General features: G+C 42.0%; 1 protein-coding gene across 1 annotated transcript in view; it reads right to left on the bottom strand.

The window, feature by feature from the left end:
* Nucleotides 1-2,894: 2,894 nt before the first annotated feature.
* Aldh1l2 (aldehyde dehydrogenase 1 family member L2) overlaps nucleotides 2,895-17,322 on the bottom strand; it is a 53,748-nt gene continuing 39,320 nt past the window's right edge. The window contains exons 19-23 of the mRNA XM_048802812.1: nucleotides 15,498-15,596; nucleotides 13,079-13,244; nucleotides 10,684-10,789; nucleotides 7,021-7,220; nucleotides 2,895-4,972 (exon numbers count right to left, since the gene is read on the bottom strand). Of these exons, the coding sequence (XP_048658769.1) occupies nucleotides 4,917-4,972; nucleotides 7,021-7,220; nucleotides 10,684-10,789; nucleotides 13,079-13,244; nucleotides 15,498-15,596 (627 nt within the window). The 3' untranslated portion in view covers nucleotides 2,895-4,916. The remainder of the gene's footprint in view (nucleotides 4,973-7,020; nucleotides 7,221-10,683; nucleotides 10,790-13,078; nucleotides 13,245-15,497; nucleotides 15,597-17,322) is intronic.

Genomic DNA, 17,322 nt, shown 5'->3' with positions numbered 1-17,322 from the left:
TTGCTAAGGCCTCACAACACCAAGTTAGTGAGGAGTCAGCGGCCTGGCCACCATGGGTGCTCTAGGCACGGGCCCCACACACACTCTGAAGCTGTCTGAATCAAGTCCCAGCCCAGCCACTTATTTCAGTTCTCCATCTGTAAAGTAAAGATAATGGGATCTCCTTAATGTGATTATTGGAAGAGATTAATGAGTTGATACACATTGCATGCCTAGAACAGTGCTCAGTAAGTGTGAGGTGTTAGGATGCTATAAGAAAACTCCCCAGTGGACAGAGATTTGGGGAAACAGATTATAGATAGATCACTGCATTCTTTGACTCAGGAATTCCACTTTTGGAATTTATAGCAATTAAATAAGTATGACTTTGGTCACAGATTTTTATGTAAAATTTAGTGTGACATTTAAAATAGCAAAAAGCAAATCTAAATGTCCAAGAATGGCAGAGAAGCTGAGTTAAAGCCATCAAAAATAGACAGAAGTGTATTTATTAGCATAGATGCTTATGATATATTGTTAATTTTAAAAGCAAGTAACAAAATTATGTTCAACTTATACTAAATACAGTTTAAAAAACCTGTTCATGGGCTGGGGCTGTAGCTCAGTGGCAGAGCACTTACTTGCCTTGCATGTGTAAGGCACTGGGTTCAATCCTTAGCACCACAAAAAAATAAACAAGATAAAAGCATTCTGTCCAGCTACAACTACAAAAAAACAAAAACAAAAAAAACTTGTTCATTGCAAAAGTTTGGGACAGTGTCAAATATCACCTGTTGTTTATTGCTGTATGAAGAGATGGTTCTTACCTTCCCGTTTTACATATTTTTTATGTTATTTAACCACTTAAAAAATCCACTTAGGCATTATTCATACAGAAGTTGTAAAATAACCCACCCATCATGTCTGATGTCTGTCCACCACCTTTCATAGCTTCCTTCTATCCTAGGTTTCCCTCTGCTTTGTTTTCTTGGAGAGCAAGTGAGGAAAACCAAGTTTGGTTCCTTACCCTGGGCTGGGGCAGACAATAGCCATTGTGCTTTTTTAAATTTTTATTTTTTTAATTGAGAAATACTTAGTGTGTACCAACTATTCCCTACCCAGGTCCTGATTTAGGCATCGGGAATAAAAATTATCTCAGCTTCATTAAGACCAGCAGCCTCGTTGCTGGAACACTCAATAGCTGTGTGATTTGAGCAGATTACTAAACTTCTCCATTTGAAAGCAAATATTTATTGAGCGTCTCTTACATACTAGGAGAAACAGTATTGAACAAAACACAAAGCTTATACTCTAATGGGAACATATCAATGGTAAATACATGCCAGACAGCGATAAGTACTATGAAAACACAGCGTTAGAATAAAGAAGGTATGAGTGTAGGGTCATGTGCTATTTAAGGGAGAGTAGCCTGGGAATGTGTCCGGAATAGGACGATATTTGAGGAGAGACCTGAAAGAAGTCAGGGAAGAGGTGATGCTGTGCCACGCTCAGTTGTTGACCAAGTGGATCTCATCCCGATTTCATGTTCAGAGAAGTCCGATTGGTAGCTTGAAATCCGCCCTAAAGATGCCCGCAAATGCTACAAATCAGGGTTCCTGCCCCAGCCCAGAAAGACATCTGTTAGATGGGAGAAGGGAACAGGAAGTCCAAAGGCCCTGAGATGGAAGCAAGATTATTGTGTTTGAGGAACATCAGGGCAGATCAAAACAAGAGGGAAACGGACAGCGATGGGTGGGAGCTGGCCAGAAGCGAGGTGGACGGGCCATGATGAATATGCTGGACTGTTACTATAAGCAAAACGCGGGCAGAGGGGCAACACCATCCGACTTAAACTTTAGGAGGAGCCGCTGGGAGACTTTGACAATGGTCTGGGTGTGAGAGGGTGGCAGTTGGTGATGGTGGAGGTCGTGAGAAGAGCACCTCGGTTTACTTCTTCAGATAGCGTGATGGTTAAGAGAGGTCTCCAGGGTGCTTGGCATGACGTCGGACACACAGCAGGCCCTTGGCAGGTGACAGAATGCCAACCCTGGGATGCTGCACATCTAGTGGGCAGGCACACACCTCCGGTACCAGGTATGAAAGCTGAGTTTAAGTGGGAGCCTAGCGAGCAGGGCAGCGGGGAGGAAAGGCCTAGAAGGGAGTTAGCCAAGGGAGCCGCCTTCACAAAGACCTGAGGACGGCGGGTCAGAGGAAAAGAGAAGGGCTTGGTCCCCAGTATAGGAGTTAATCAGATCATAGCTTTATCCTCTGGCTTAGCCAGATAACTGGTGATTTGAAGGAACAATGATGATTTAATTACCCAATGTGTTAATTAAGCCACCTAACCACTGTAGATCATTGTGTTTAATTTAAATTCATTTACTAATTTTATTGGAGCCTGTGACTATGATAAACACTCAGATATAGAAACTCAAGCTCATAAGAACTTTATAGAACTTGTTACGAAGACAGAAGCTCTTAATCTGGGGCCCATTTGTAGCCTCTGGGAGATCGGTGAATCCCTTGAAGATACTTGCAGAATGATGTGTGCACACGTGAATTTGGGGGTAGAAGTGGGACAGAGGGATCTAGCTTTATCAGATTCTCAGAGAAGCTTGGGATCAATAACACTGCTACTGAGATTAATGCTAATTAGAGAATAAAATCTGTTCAGAAGAATAGGTACATTTTTGTCTACCATTCTATTATTAAAATAATTTGAAAAAGTGATACTCCAAATCACATGAAATCGGTTAAAACACTTCATAGAGAAGGGGTCACTTTCCAGGTGTGGTGGTGCATGCTTGTGATCCTGGCTACTCAGGAGGCAGAGGCAAGAGGATCTGGAGGTCAAGACCAGTCTGGACAACTTCGGGAGTCCCTGTCTCAGCAAAGGAGACAAACGGACAATAAAAGCGGTTGCTTATCCTAATGCCTTTGTCATTTTATTCAAATTTGCACTGTCATTTTGGGCCCAATGTTCATTCTGACAGAATTTGTGATGGCAAATGGACTCTAGTATAATTTAAAATACCTACAAGCCACAGTTGCTCTGTTGATCATGGCAGCATCAAACTGGTATCCTTCCCTTTGAAAGTGTTTCTGCCTCTGTTTTTGTTGCTGTTTATGGATGCCTTACATTTCCTTCCTCTAGTCTCCTAAGTAATAAGTAATGGCTTCTTCAAAGCCTAAGAGATAGGCATGTTCGCTGAAATTGTAATTCAGAAGGAGGATTAATAGAAGTTAATTGCTCGGTCATCTTCTGGAGACTTCTGTGATTCAGGAGGTCCCCTCTTGTCATGTTAGGTCATAATTTACCACCTGACTACTTTTGACTGAAATGGGAAATTATGTGAGTACGTTGTGGGCCACGGTGGCTGCCGTTTCTTGAGCACTGTGGTACACTACTTGTTCAGTGTGTTGTATTCGTTACTGAATCCTTGCCATACCCCGGGAGATGGGGATTGATCTCCTCTTTTAGATACCAGACCTAGACTGGGGCATGTTGATAGCTGACTTTCTCAGGGTCACACAGCCAGCAAGCAGCAGAACTAGTCAGTAGAAAAGTGGAAAGGAAGGTGTCCTGTGGCGGACAAGGAAGCCACTGGAAGGAAAGTGACTTTCCCTGGTAGCATTGCCACTGTTCTGCTGTATCAGGCACTTGTTAGGATAATAGATGAGAAAAGTAGTCAAAGAATTGATGATTACTGGAAAAGGTTGTGGGGAACCAATTAATTAACCTCTAGTTAATTAACCTCTCTCAGTGTCATCCTAAAACAGTGATAGAGGGCAACAGCTGACCTTAGTATTCACTCTGAGCAGCACACAACACAAGGTGCTCCTCTCCTCCCCCCAGTGCAGGGATTGAGCAGGGCCTCACACACTGGACTGGTCTTCTCCCACCCAGCAGCCTCCACAAGCCTGACATTTTGAGACAGGGTTTCACTACATTGCTGAGGCTGGTCTGGAATTTGTGATGCTCCTGCCTCAGCCTCCCGGGCAGTTGGGATGACAGGTGTGTCCACCATGCCCAGCTGTGCTTTTCTTATATTGTCGAATCAAATCCTCATAATAGGGGCCCTGCGGAAGGCATTGCTGTCCCTGTTTTACACATAAGGAAACTGAGGCTCAGAGAAGTTGTGTCGGTTTCCCAAAGATAGTATGATGGTGTGATATGAATCAAGATCGGCCTTCAAAGCCTATTTACTTGCCACTCTGTCTTATTATAAAAGTCACTTTGTAGGCTATTTAGTAAAATTTAAGCCACGTGAGGTCAAAGACCGAATTATTAAATTTTGTGTATGCCTCAGAACATAATAGAGTTGTAATCCCATGTCGTATCTACTAGGTGGATCCCCAGGAAATGTTTTGGGCTGATCACCTTCACAGTGGATTGAAAAAGAGAACATCAAAGACACAAAGAAGGATCTCCATCAAAGACACAAAGAAGGATCTCACTCCAAAAGAAATTCCCTTCACATTCTTTATAGGATCTACTGTTCCTTGAAAGCAAAATTATAGAAAATCTTTTCAGTAACCCATAGGTTTGCTTCAGGAGTTAAAACCTGTACACACAGATTCTAATAAATGCACCTTATATCTTATAGCTGCTTGATATTGATGTTTTCAAGATGGACAGCCACGGATAGATTAGTTTTAGAAGAGAAAATGACCTTGATATTTTAGAAATATATATGATACATAACATTGTCAAAACCCAACACTTGCCAGTCATTTTAAGGTATAAAAGGTGTATTAGAAAATACTCAGGCACGTGTGTAAATGCCCAGACAAGTGGCCTGACCCTCTCATGGTCCATGTGCACAGGTTTTGGCTGCCGGCTAGTCTGCCTTCTTCAGCAAACCAGGCTTCTCCAGCATACGGAGTTGGGAAGTGGGGCTTCCTGTCCCGGGTTTCCTGATGATGATGGCGTTGTTCTAATACTCCAGAGTCACCGTTTTGGTTTTGAGGTATTCGTTTAGAGCTTCCTCACCTACGGAAGAGAATAGCAGTTGATGGACCAAGTTCAAAGTTGGATGTGGTACTACTGGCCTTCCAGACATGGGCATAGGTCACAAAGTAAAAGGAATGTCACCCAGACCAGCGCTTCTCAAACTTTCAGGTTCATGTGAATCAGCTGAGGACTTTCGTAAACTGTAGGTTCTGATTCAGCTACTTGGGGAGAAGGTTAGACATCCTAACTGTTCTCCATTGATGCTGCTGGTGGTCCACAGACCACACTTTGAGTAGTGAGGGCTTAGGTCAGCTGCCAGGCCTGCTCAGAATCAGTGTTGGTTGATCAACCTTCCTGCTTCATTTCCCTGCATAGTGATGAGTTACATCTTTTTCCTTTGTTCATATGAGATACACAGAAGTGACCAGGATACTGTGTTCTAGATTACATTAAATGAAGCAGACTGGAGCACAGGAAAGAGTTGGGAATCATTTGTTTAACCTGATTTTAAGGGTAAGGAAAATGCAATTTATATCATATCAGAAACACAAAAGAGCACATTTAAGCAAAAAAAAAAAGAAGAAGAAGAAAACAGATCCTCCTACCTTTCTTCACCTGTTTCTGTTTTTGAGCTATATAATCACTGGTACTTACAGTGGCTAAGGGCAGTGGATACCATGGTAAAACTAACGAGCATGTGATTCTGGAAGCTGAGCTAAAATGAGGGCTTTTGAAAACTCTTATCTCAGGTCACATACCACAGCATTGGATCAGTATCTCTGTATTTTTTTTTAAGGCTTTCAGATGCATCTGATCCAATGTGCAGCTAAGGTTGAGAAGCAATGAGCTAAGGGGTTTTAAATTGTGGAGAGGAAGAAACTGTTAGGCAAACTGGAATGCTTTATAGTAAAAGCTGTCAATTATCCTGTCAAAAGACAAGTGAGAAGAGTTGCCTCATTTCACAATAAAAATTTCCCAAGTGTTCCACCGTGCTTTGGATCCAGGGATAAAAGTCAGATAGAAGACGTGGGGCAGGGAAGCCTTTGCCTTCACCCACTTTTATGGCTACAAATAACATTGCTGAAAATCATCAGGAAAGAGAAAATGTAAAAAATACCCCAAATGAACCAAACTTATTTAAGATGGTGATTTTACTAAATCAAAAATGTTTCATATTCTGAAGCATGTCTGACTGGAGATTTGAGAGGTAGATCCACAGCCAAACTACCTGCCTTTTAATTCTCTCTGCTGTTGCCTGGCTGTGTGACTTTTGACAACTCACCTATCTTCTCTGAGCCCCATTTCCCTAAACTGTACAATATGACCATAATAGTACCTATCTCCTTGAGCTGCTGTGACAATTGCTTATACTCAAAGAGGTAAAGTACTTAGAATAGGACCTGTCACAAACTTAGCTCCCAATCTACTGCTTGAAAGGTGAATTACATTTTAGGCTTTTTACAAACTCTAAATCTGAGCTCTTGGACTTCCAGCAAATCTGCCAGTTACAGTGTTGACTCTGAAAGACTGCCAGCCAGCTCCGAGACAGGCTTTATTTTTGGAGCTAGCTAGCTATTATCACCCTCCACCCATTTTCCTTTCTTGGTTCTGTTGAGCCCCACAAAAGCCCAACCAAGTTCATGGTGAATGTCAGATTTTTAAAAATTAACATATTTTAGCTAAAATATATTCCTTTGGGAAAAAAAAGATTACCTTCCTTCACAGTTTGTCTTTTTTTTCTATAAGTGTGTTATGTTCATAAAACATGCTGAACATTAAAAAAATAAATAAATCAGTACCTTTATAAACCCAGATCTAACTGCCATGAGGGAGACGCCCTTCAAAACAACACTCAAGAGTTGCATAAAACACAGGGCAGGGTTTTCTGTGATGTAGCAACACAGGACTGTGTAGGATAAAAATAAAGCCACGGGGCTGCGGCTGGTGGGCGCTTGCCTGGCACAGGTGAGGCACTCGGTCTGATCCCCGGCATCACATAAAAGTAAGTAAATAAAATAAAGATACCGTGTCCATCTACAATTCTAAAAAAATATTAAAAGAAAAGAAAAAAGTAGAGCCAGACACACCTAAGTCTTTCCCGAAGCCGGACTGTTTCACTCCACCAAACGGGGCTGCCACGTCTGTCTTGTTGTACGTGTTGATAAACACGGTCCCTGCCTCGAGTTTGTCACTCACGTACATGGCTTTGTTGATGTCTCTTGTGAAAACCCCGGAGGCCAAGCCGTACTCTGTGTTGTTGGCTCTCTGCAGGACACCGTCGATGTCCCTGCGAGGGTTGTCAGGAAGACAGGAAGCTTCATTACATGAGAAGCAAAACACTCTCCTTTGACACCCTAGAAGTTTTCCTCTCTGAGGAGAAATGGGGATCCGTCACTGCCACCTGCTTACATTACAGATGAAATATTTACGCTCACGTGGAAATTGAGCCTCAATGAAATATGACAACTCTAGTTTAATTGGGCTTTGCATCCATATCTAAAATCTGACCTGAAGTCATCTTTGTGACTTTGTGACAATGGTGTCATCCCTGACCCCCTCGGCCTCCCCTCTCCTTGAGCCCCGTGTCCAGATTTTCTGAGTAACCCCCCTTCCTTCCATCTCTTCAGAATCTGCACACACAGATGAAGTCCCCATCATGCCTCCCCGAGGCCTTTCCGAATCCCACACAGGCAACAGGGTGGTGGCTCAGTGAGCAGGCTCTGTGACAACCCGCCTGGGGCAATGTGATGAAATGGCAAAAGCAGTTGTCTCAGTGTCATGGGATGAAATGAGCTAAGAGTGCCCAGAGCACACTACGTGGCCAGTGGAAGTCAGCTATGACCAGGGAGCGCGACTCCTCCCAACCCAGCATTATGAAAGCACAAACCGCGGGGCTGGTTTAACCCCTGTGTTTGCCATTTGAAAACTGGAAGACAGAAGCTCCCCAAGGGCAAGGATAACTATGCCTTATATTTCTTTATACTATGATGTCACTTCATGTGAGAGTGAACTCTGCCTCGATTCCAGGCATGCCCCTGGAATCTCAGCACCTCTGGAGGCTGAGGCAAGATTTCAAGTTCAAAGGATTTCAAGTTCAAAGCCAGCCTCAGCAATTTAGTGAGGCCCTGTCTCCAAATAGAAAAAGGACTTTGGATGTAGCTCAGTGTTTAAGCACCCTGGGGTTTAATCCCCGGTAGCAAAAAACAAAAAACTGAACAGATGAACTCCATGTCATATGCTTATTTAGTAAAATAGGAAGAAAAGAAGCAAAACACCAAAAAGCAAAACACCAAAAAGCATGGAATATTTCATCTATAAAATGTAGGCAGGTGGCAGTGACGTGTTCCCGTTTCTACATAGAGAGGAAAACTTCTAGGGTGTCAAAGGAGAGTGTTAAGAAGTCTGGTTATTTTCCTGTCTTTCCACTCTGTATACAGTGATCTTTGTGTCTGAGGGGCATTAGTTTCAGGACCCCTGCAAGTACCAAAATCTGCGGAAGCTCAAGTCCTTTACAAAATAGTGTAGTATTTGCACCTAACCCATGCACATTATTCCATTCATCCCATATACTATATAGAAGTTTATGGAAGTTTTTTGTTTGTTTGTTTTGCGGTGCTAGGAATTGAACCTAGGGCCTCACGCATGCCAGACAAGTGCTCTACCACTGACCTACACCCCAAACCTCCTCCCGTATACTTTGAATCATCTTTAAATTACTTACAATATCTAATAGAACATAAATGCTGTATAAATATCTGTTATTCTTTGTGGAATAATGACAAAAGTCTGTACATGTTCATTACAGATGCAGATTTTTCCCTCTGTGATGCCCTAGTTCATGCTGGGCAAGTGCTCTACCACTGAGTTACTTGCTCAGCACTTTTAAAAATTCTTATTTTGAGGCAGGGTCTGGCTAAGTTGCCCTGCCTGGTCTTGAACTTGTGATTTTCTTGCCTCGGCCTCCAAAGTAGTTGGAAGTAGAGGAGGTGTCCACCACCACACGTGGCCAGAAGCGGTTTAAAAAGAAATTTCAGCAGGGCACAGTGGCACATGCCTGTAATCCCAGAGGCTTTCGAGGCTGAGGCAGGAGGATCGCAAGTTCAAAGCCAGCCTTAGCAAGTGAGGTCCTAAGAAACTCAGTGAGACCCTGTCTGCAGATAAAATACAAAAAAAGGGCTCAGGATGTGGCTCAGTGGCTGAGTGCCCCCGAGTTCAATACCCGATATCCAGTAAATAAATAAATAAATACAATTTATTTTCCATCTGAGGTTGTCTGAATTGCAGATATAGAATCGTTGCATATGGAGGGCCAACTCTGTGTACACCCCCGAAAAGAGGAGACATGAACCTGCTCTAAGAGCCCAGTTCTATCGTGCCTTCCATGGTGTATCTCCCCTTATTCAGTGTGGTCCTAACGGTTAAAAATGCATGCATTTTCTACAACACAGCCAGTAGATGAAGCAAGAATTTCATCTGATGCTCCAGCAAAGAAACAGGATTTGTTCTAGAACCACAGGAAAAATAAGTTGTGCTGCATTTATTGGAGACAGCACAGGTTTCAACATAGTGCCTTCCAGAGGGATTTTCAAAGATCATCTTGACTCTCTCCAATTTCAAACTTGCACTGATTTTAAGCTAACTTGAAGGGAGCTGAGACTCTCCTACAATTCCTGTACTCTCCTTTGGGGGAACTGAGAGAGAAAAGGGGAACAAGCATCCTCAGATCCACATGCAAATGACCCCTCACCACAGCCTCGTGTGCTCAAAGACCTCTCACAATGTCTGCTGATGACCAAGAAGTCTTCCCAGAGTAGACATTTGTTTTCCCAATTTCCCATTGGTTGAGGTAAACCTGAAGCCACTCTGAAGAATTTCTTCAGGTCTACTGGGAGAATCCCATCAAATGCAGTATGGTTTTACAAACCCAGTTACCACATGGTCCTCCTTGGTACGTGGAACATCTTGGAAGTTTCATGTAGGATGACAACCAGCATGCCTTTTGCAGTTGAATATATGGCAACTGGGGGCATGGCTATAAAAAGCTGAGTATTGGGGCTGGGGATGTGTCTCAAGCGGTGGCGCACTCGCCTGGCGTGCGCGGGGCGTTGGGTTCGATCCTCAACACCACATAAAAATAAAATAAAGAGATTCTTTCCACCTAAAACTAAAAAATAAATATTAAAAAAAAAAAAGCTGAGTATTTGGGGCTGGGGTTGTGGCTCAGTGGTAAAGCGCTTGCCAAGCATGCGTGAGGCACTGGGTTCCATCCTGGCACCACATAAAAATAAATGAAATAAAGGTATGGTGTCCATATACAACTAAAAAAATATTAAAAAGAAAAAAACCCCCAGTATTTGGCTTATGGGCCATGCAGAAACCAAATAATTGCAGCCCCCTTTCTTTGGCAAAATCAGATTTCCCAAATGCTGCCTTCCCTGAGAATGTAAATATGAAAACTTGTTGTTATTTCTCGGGTATCAACCTATTCCACAGAGATTTCACATGCCAACTGTACAAAAACAAATTTAACCAGCTAAAATCCCATCACGCCCGCCCTTAAAGTAAGCTGAGAAGAAAAACACAAATTACCATCCACAGTGGTTAGCAAAAGCATATCCTTCTAGTTATTTAGTGAGTTAATTACTCTTAGGGTAGAACTGCATGTTTGTTGATGTCATGCTCTGTAAATATTATAACTGCAGAGGGGAAAAATTACCAAATTGAAACCTAATTGTGCCCGAAGAACATACCCATTTTGGAATTTAGAAATGACCATTATAGGCCCAAAGGATTCCTCTTTGGCAAGGTACATGTGGTCTTCCACGTCTGTGAATACAGTTGGTTCCATAAAAAAACCTGTTTGGAAAAAAAGGAGAAAAGAATGTCGATTCTAGGTGAAGCCATACTTCAGTTAACAGTTGTCTCAACTACATTACAATTTCCCCTCTTTGCCTCAGAAAAACCAAGAGGATGTCTCTACTCAGTGTTGGTATTCCTAGGTTCTTGTTTTTTAATGTTTTTATTTGAAAGTTTCAAATATATATTAAAAGTAGAGACAATAATACAATGGACAGTAAAATATTTTTTTTTTTTTTGCTGTTTTTTTCCTTTGCTGAAATATCTTAAAGCAAGGATATAATTTTAACTCCCAAGTACTTTGTGGCAAATCAGTAAAAAATAAGGACCTTTTTTTAAAAAATATAACCACAACACAGCATCACACCTAACAAAATTAATGCTCATTCTTTATTTGTAATTTATATTTTACTTTCTCTCATTGTTCAGAAAGTAACTTTTTCCAATTAATTTAATTAATTTTAAATTTAGTTAAATTAATTTTCCAATCAACTTGTTCAATTTAGGATTCAAATAAGTTCTACATATAGCATTTGCTTGGTCTTTTTATCTCAATATTTTGGATACTTTTGCCCTCTCTTTGGGTTTTCAGGCAGTTGACTTGTTGGAGATACTGGGTCGGTTGTTCTGTAGAAGATCTTATATTTTAAACTTGTCATTGCTTCCTTGGAGTGAAATTTGTTTCTCTAGTTCATGTTTTGTTTTGTTTTTTTTAATTGTGATAAAATACACGCAACACAAAATTTATCATCTTAACCATTTTTAAGCACATAGTTCAGTGTTATTAAATACATTCATAGTGTTAGGTAACCTTCATCACCATCTGTCTGAATCCATTAAACAATAACTTCCCACCTCACCCCCCAGCCCTTACAAATTGAAAGTTGGACCTAATGGCACCACTGTGTTTAGGTTTTTAGAACATGTCATAGGTGACCCTGGGCATCACACATTGTATTTCGTGAGAAGATGCATAATATCCAGTTGTCCTTCTTTAAGTGCTCAAGTTGACCAGGGGCTCCAGATGGTGACCATGGGATCCCTCCATTGTACAGCTGTTTTTTCCCACCAACCTTTTTCCTAACAACTTCAGCCTACCCTGACTCATTTCCTGAATCAATGGTATCATCTATCAGAGAAATGCAAACTGATGATTTTTTTCCTACTCTTTAATTTTTTTTTACATGAATTAGCCGGGATGCCATCATTAGGAAAAAAAAAAAAAAGAGTCTCTTTTATCAGCTACTCAGTTACCTAAAAATTCAGTTCATATAGGAAACATAAGATACATATTCAATTTTTTTCTTGTAATTACCAATGTTCAGAGTAAGGTATTGGTGTACAATCTACCTGTAACAGTGGAACAGAAGGTTTTGTTATTTGCTCTGTGTGTGTGTGTGGGGGGGTACTGGAGACTGAATCCTTGAGTATGGTACTTCTGAGCTATCTCCCCTTCCCTATTATTAATTTTGTTCTGAGACAGGGTGTTGCTAAATTGGCTGCGCTGGCCTTGAACCTGTGGTCTCCTCCTGCCTCAGCCTTCAGAGTTTCCAATCCTGACGTGGGCCACTGTACCCGGTGAAAAGGCAGTTTTTGTGGTTGGTGGTTAGTTCCTTCTTTCAAGAGTCATAACATTAAGCCATTCACATACTTCAGTACCAGGTCCTGCTTTAGGCAGAGGAACAAATCCCTCCCAGGCTACGCTGGCTGAGATCAAATCTCAGTGCCAGGAATCAAGACCACTGGTTTCTGATAACAGCTATTCATTACACTTGTTTATAACAAAGGGCCTGTCATTTTCATAACTTTGTATTGTAGGGTGTGCATATTTCATCTTATTTTCATAGGAGAAAAATGAGACTCAGGAAAATTGTGTTGTGGAGCTGGGTGCTATAATCCCAGTGGCTCAGGAGGCTGAGGCAAGTTCAAGGCCAGCCTCAGCAATTTAGGGAGGGCCTAGGCAACTTAGCAAGACCCTGTCTCAAAATTAAAAATAAAAAGGGCTGGAGATGTGGCTCAGTGATAAAGTGTCCCTGGGTTCCATCCCCAATACCAGTTAAGAAAAAAGAAAAAAAGAAGAAGAAGAAGAAAGAATAAAGGAAATGGTGTTGTGAAAATATCCCAGCTAATTGCTCAAGCAGGGTGTAGAAATTAGTTCAGACCCATATTACACATGCAAGTGTTTACTTTTGCAGTAAGGTGATGCTGAGGTGAAAACTGTCACCATCTACTCCAATTTAAGAAGAATCAGGCACCGCACCCTGAAGCCCTCTACAGAGGGGACCTTACCTGGCCTTTGGACTTGTCTTCCCCCGTACACCAAGGTGGCCCCCTCCTTCACTCCAGCTTCACAGTATTGCAGCAGCTTTTCCAAGTGGGCCTTATGATTTTGGGGCCCATGATCAGTAGATCTGTCAAGTGGATCACCAATTTTCATCTTTTTAATTTCTTCCACCTGAATAGCACCCAGGCCACAAAAGACAATGCATTCACTGTTAAGAATGGATATCATTGACTGGGTTCCAACCATGCGGTGGGTATTGTTTGAAGCTGTCGATAGATGGCTCCAGAGCAAGCAGGTATTTATGATTTCTGTCTTACAGGGCCTAGACAGGTTAAGTGACTTGCCCAGGTGCACAAACCACTACGTGCTATGAGTCGAAAGCCCAAGTTCTCAACCAGCTAACAGGATGTAAGATACCTAAGCTTTAAAATTATCCAGAAGGTTAGTCTACTAAAATAGCCAACTGATGTTCTGGAATTTTCATAAATACAGCATACACACACTCTTCATGGCAAAAGAATTTCTGAATGACCACCTTGTTGTTTTTTTCCCCTTGCTCACACATGGCAGACTGCCTTTGTGAAATTCTCATGGTGTAGTCAGAGGAATTGCTAGAATATTCTGAGGAAAACCGATGGCACAAGCTGCTTGCTTGTTTTGATCTTTTCCTGCGTTTTCTGATGCTAAGTCTAATTCTAATAAGAAGAAACCGTGGCAGTCACCGTGACCACACAGGGCCATGAGTTTGACTCCAGGTGTGGCAATCCTCTCTCAGTGGCTTGAATGGAGTCCTGGGCTCGGGGAGACACTCTGAGTGGGCAGGGATCACGTCTACCTTATTCACCTTGATGTTTCCAGCACCCACACAGTGTGTGGTATTAAGCAGATGCTCAAGAAACAGGTGTTGAATGAACACACACAGCTCGTGTGTAAAACGTGCTTGCTGATGGGCAGAGAGAGCACATCCTTGAAGTTTCTGGTCTCAGCATTGAAATTTCATCCAGTTATTGCTGACCCTGAAAGCCTGTGGCGTTTAGTTCTGCACGCTGCATTTTACTGAGACACAAACTAAATTGCAGAGTTCAGGAGGCAGCCCCTGCCCACTGCCTGCCCTGCCTGCCACTCTCTGACTTCTTGGAATCTGCTCTCATGCAGAGGATTCCTTTGCTTTGCGGGCAGGATGGGATGTAGGAAATTGGTTCTGGGGAGCAATAAAAAAGCTAGGTGGTGGTTTTGCAAATATAAGCAAGTTCATAATTAATATTACCTTCATAATGATACAACATGGCATAATTTAGAGTTTATTTTAGCCACAGAATTCACCTTAACAGTCCTATTAATGACTTTTAGTTCCATGTCTATGGATTCATGACCAGCCTACAGGGGCTATTTGTAGAGTTAGTTATGCTAGTGGAAGAAATGATATCCTGTCATGTTAAGTGCAAAACAGAGTCTTGTAAGGATCTAGTGATGCACCTCTCATGGGTAATTCAGGGATTCATAAAAATCCAGGAGTATAGCTCTCTGAAGTGTCAAGGATCTAATGGGCCACAAATGCAGGGCAAGGTGTAGGTACTGACACTCTCAAGTAGATTTAAGGCTTTCACACAGACCTGTAACTTGTGACTATGAAAAATTAGAAACACATATAAAAGCAGAGAGATCATAAAATGAATCCACAAGTACTCCTCACACAGCGTCAGAAACTACCAACTCTGGCCCATTGATTCCCCTCCTCACCTCTGTTTTTCCTGGTTTATTTTGAAGCAAATTCTAGATGTCATATACTGTAACTGTAAATATGTCAGTATCCTGCTAGACAAAATAAAGGGCTGTTGGTCATTTTTTTTTAAATTTTATAAAAACATAATGGACTGGGGGCCTGGGGCTGTAGCTCAGTGGTAGAGTGCTTGCCCAGTATATGCAAGGACCTGGGTTTCATCCCCAATAATGAAGGAAAAAAAAAAAACAAAAACCCAAACCTAAAAGCACACAAAGAAAACGCGGATTGAATCCAAGACCTCCTGCATTGTAAGCACATGCTCTGCCACTGAGCCACACCCCCAGCCAAGGCTGATTTTTAAAAAAAATAACAATATTGTTATCAACCTAAAAATTCATGAAAAATCCCAGAAGTACTTTCCAAGCAAAAGCAATTTCTTTGTGTGTGTGTGTGTGTGTGTGTGTGTGTGTGTGTGTTACTAGAGATTGAATCAAAGGCTTTGGGCATGCTAGGTAATTGCTCTACCACTGAGCTACACCCCAGACCTTTTCAAAAATTTTGGGATGGGGTCTCATCAAGTTGCCCAGGATGGCCTTGAACTTATTCTCCTGCCTCAGCCTCTCGAGCCATGTGTACCACCACACTCAGCTCAAACAAAAGCAATTTCTACGCAACTGAAAGCAAATCTGAAGACGCCTTACCACTCTGGTCACAAATTCATCGTGGATGGATTCTTCCACAAACAGTCGCCCAGCGGCAATACAGTTCTCTCCTTTGTTGAAGAACACGGCACCCATGCCCTTCAACACAGAAGGCAAAACAGTGACTGCACCGCTGAAAAGTCAACACTGACGTACAATTTTACAGAGAGAACTAGGTGTTACTGGAAGATAGCAGGCAACACACAGAGTCACTGAGACTTCCGGAAGTCTCAGTGGTGAGAACTGCTGGGAGATGTTTAGTCTTGACTTAGCTGTTTTTGGTCCATGAGCACTTTCCAAATTGTTTATAACAGTAAGTCTATACCACTAAGAGCAAATTGTATATTGCAAGAAAAATCTCGAATATTCTGTATACATTTAAATATAATACCTGTATAATAAGTTTTGCTTTTAAAATCTGTATATCGGTTCATATAAATCACAGCTTTAGAAAGCCTTATTTACCATGCCCCCCATGGAAAGGAAGATCCATTTTTTCAAGAAGTTTGCAAAATATTTTAAATGAAGGCACTCAAAAAACTAGTGCTTAAGAAGACTCATTTTGTGTGTGTGTGTGTGTGTGTGTGTGTGTGTGTGTTGCTAGGGATCAAACCCAGGGCCTTGTGCATGCTAGGCAAGCACTCTCCCACTGAGCCCTAATTCGCAGGGTTTTGTTGCATCTTCTTTTTCTAAATTTAGGGGATAATTCACCTCTTGGAACCTCCCTAAACTGGGTAAAATAAATAAATGAATTATATATATATATATGAAATAGCATAGTATTTCCTGTACCCACAAGTTCTTACATGGTGGGAACCAGAACTCTATGTAAAGGCACACATTCCTATGCTGTAGAGGCAAATGGTGGCCAATAGCAAACTATTTGTGAATATCTGATGATAGGAAAAAGGAAGGAATGGCCCTCTCTAATCATTATATGTGATTTTCTCCACATGTAGTTATTTCACCCTCAGCACTCTTTGGTTGTTCCTGTTAATTCATGTTATATGAACAAAAGCATGAGAAACCTAGTGAATTGATACTTAAAAAAAAAAAAATTAACAGTATGGTATAGGAAAAAGTCCCTCCTCCCTTTTTCTACTCCTCAGTCTTTTGCAGAAATCTAGACGTCCAGGGGAGTCCTGACCCTGATGTTGACCTGCGTATCCCTAGCCACTGCCTGCCAGTGAAACCTCAAGAAGGGCCACCTCATATGCACGCAGGAGTTGGGTCTCCTTCACTCCCAGACCATGCTTTTTCTTATGGGCCCTTGCACAATGAAGTTTGGCTGTGAGTGTGCATTAAGATCACAGAGAGGGGGATGTGAAAGGCTTCTCAGTGCACAGGCTGGAGACAGCACAGGACAGGAAACCCTGACTTCCCCCAGAATTTCCAGGAGACTCAGCACAACGCGCCAGTGGTAGCTCTCTGCAGGCCTGAATCTCAGAAGTGAAGAATGAGGACTAGCCCAGCTTTTTTTTTTGGCACTGGGGATTGAACTCCGGGGCACGCGGCCACTGAGTGTCACACCCCAGCCCTATTTGGTATTTTATTGAGAGACAGGGTCTCACTGAGTTGTTTAGCTGCTCTCTTTTTGCTGAGGCTGGCTTTGAACTTGTGATCCTCCTGTCTCAGCCTCCTGAGCTGCTAGGATTATAGGCGTGCACCACTGTGCCCAGCCCCAACTCTTTTTTTTAACCTTCAAGCTTTACTTAAAGTAAGTTTTTATACTTTGATATAGCTTAAGACTCAGTGGTATTGCAAAAATAGTAGGAAGCCCTATATACCCCCACCCAGCTTCCTCCCTAGTAATACCTTATAAAGC

The sequence above is a fragment of the Marmota marmota genome, unplaced genomic scaffold, assembly GCF_001458135.2.
Source record: "Marmota marmota marmota unplaced genomic scaffold, marMar, whole genome shotgun sequence".
In the NCBI taxonomy this organism is placed as follows: domain Eukaryota; kingdom Metazoa; phylum Chordata; class Mammalia; order Rodentia; family Sciuridae; genus Marmota; species Marmota marmota.
The sequence above is the reverse complement of the archived record's forward strand: the minus strand, read 5'-3'. Positions and strand labels throughout refer to the sequence as shown.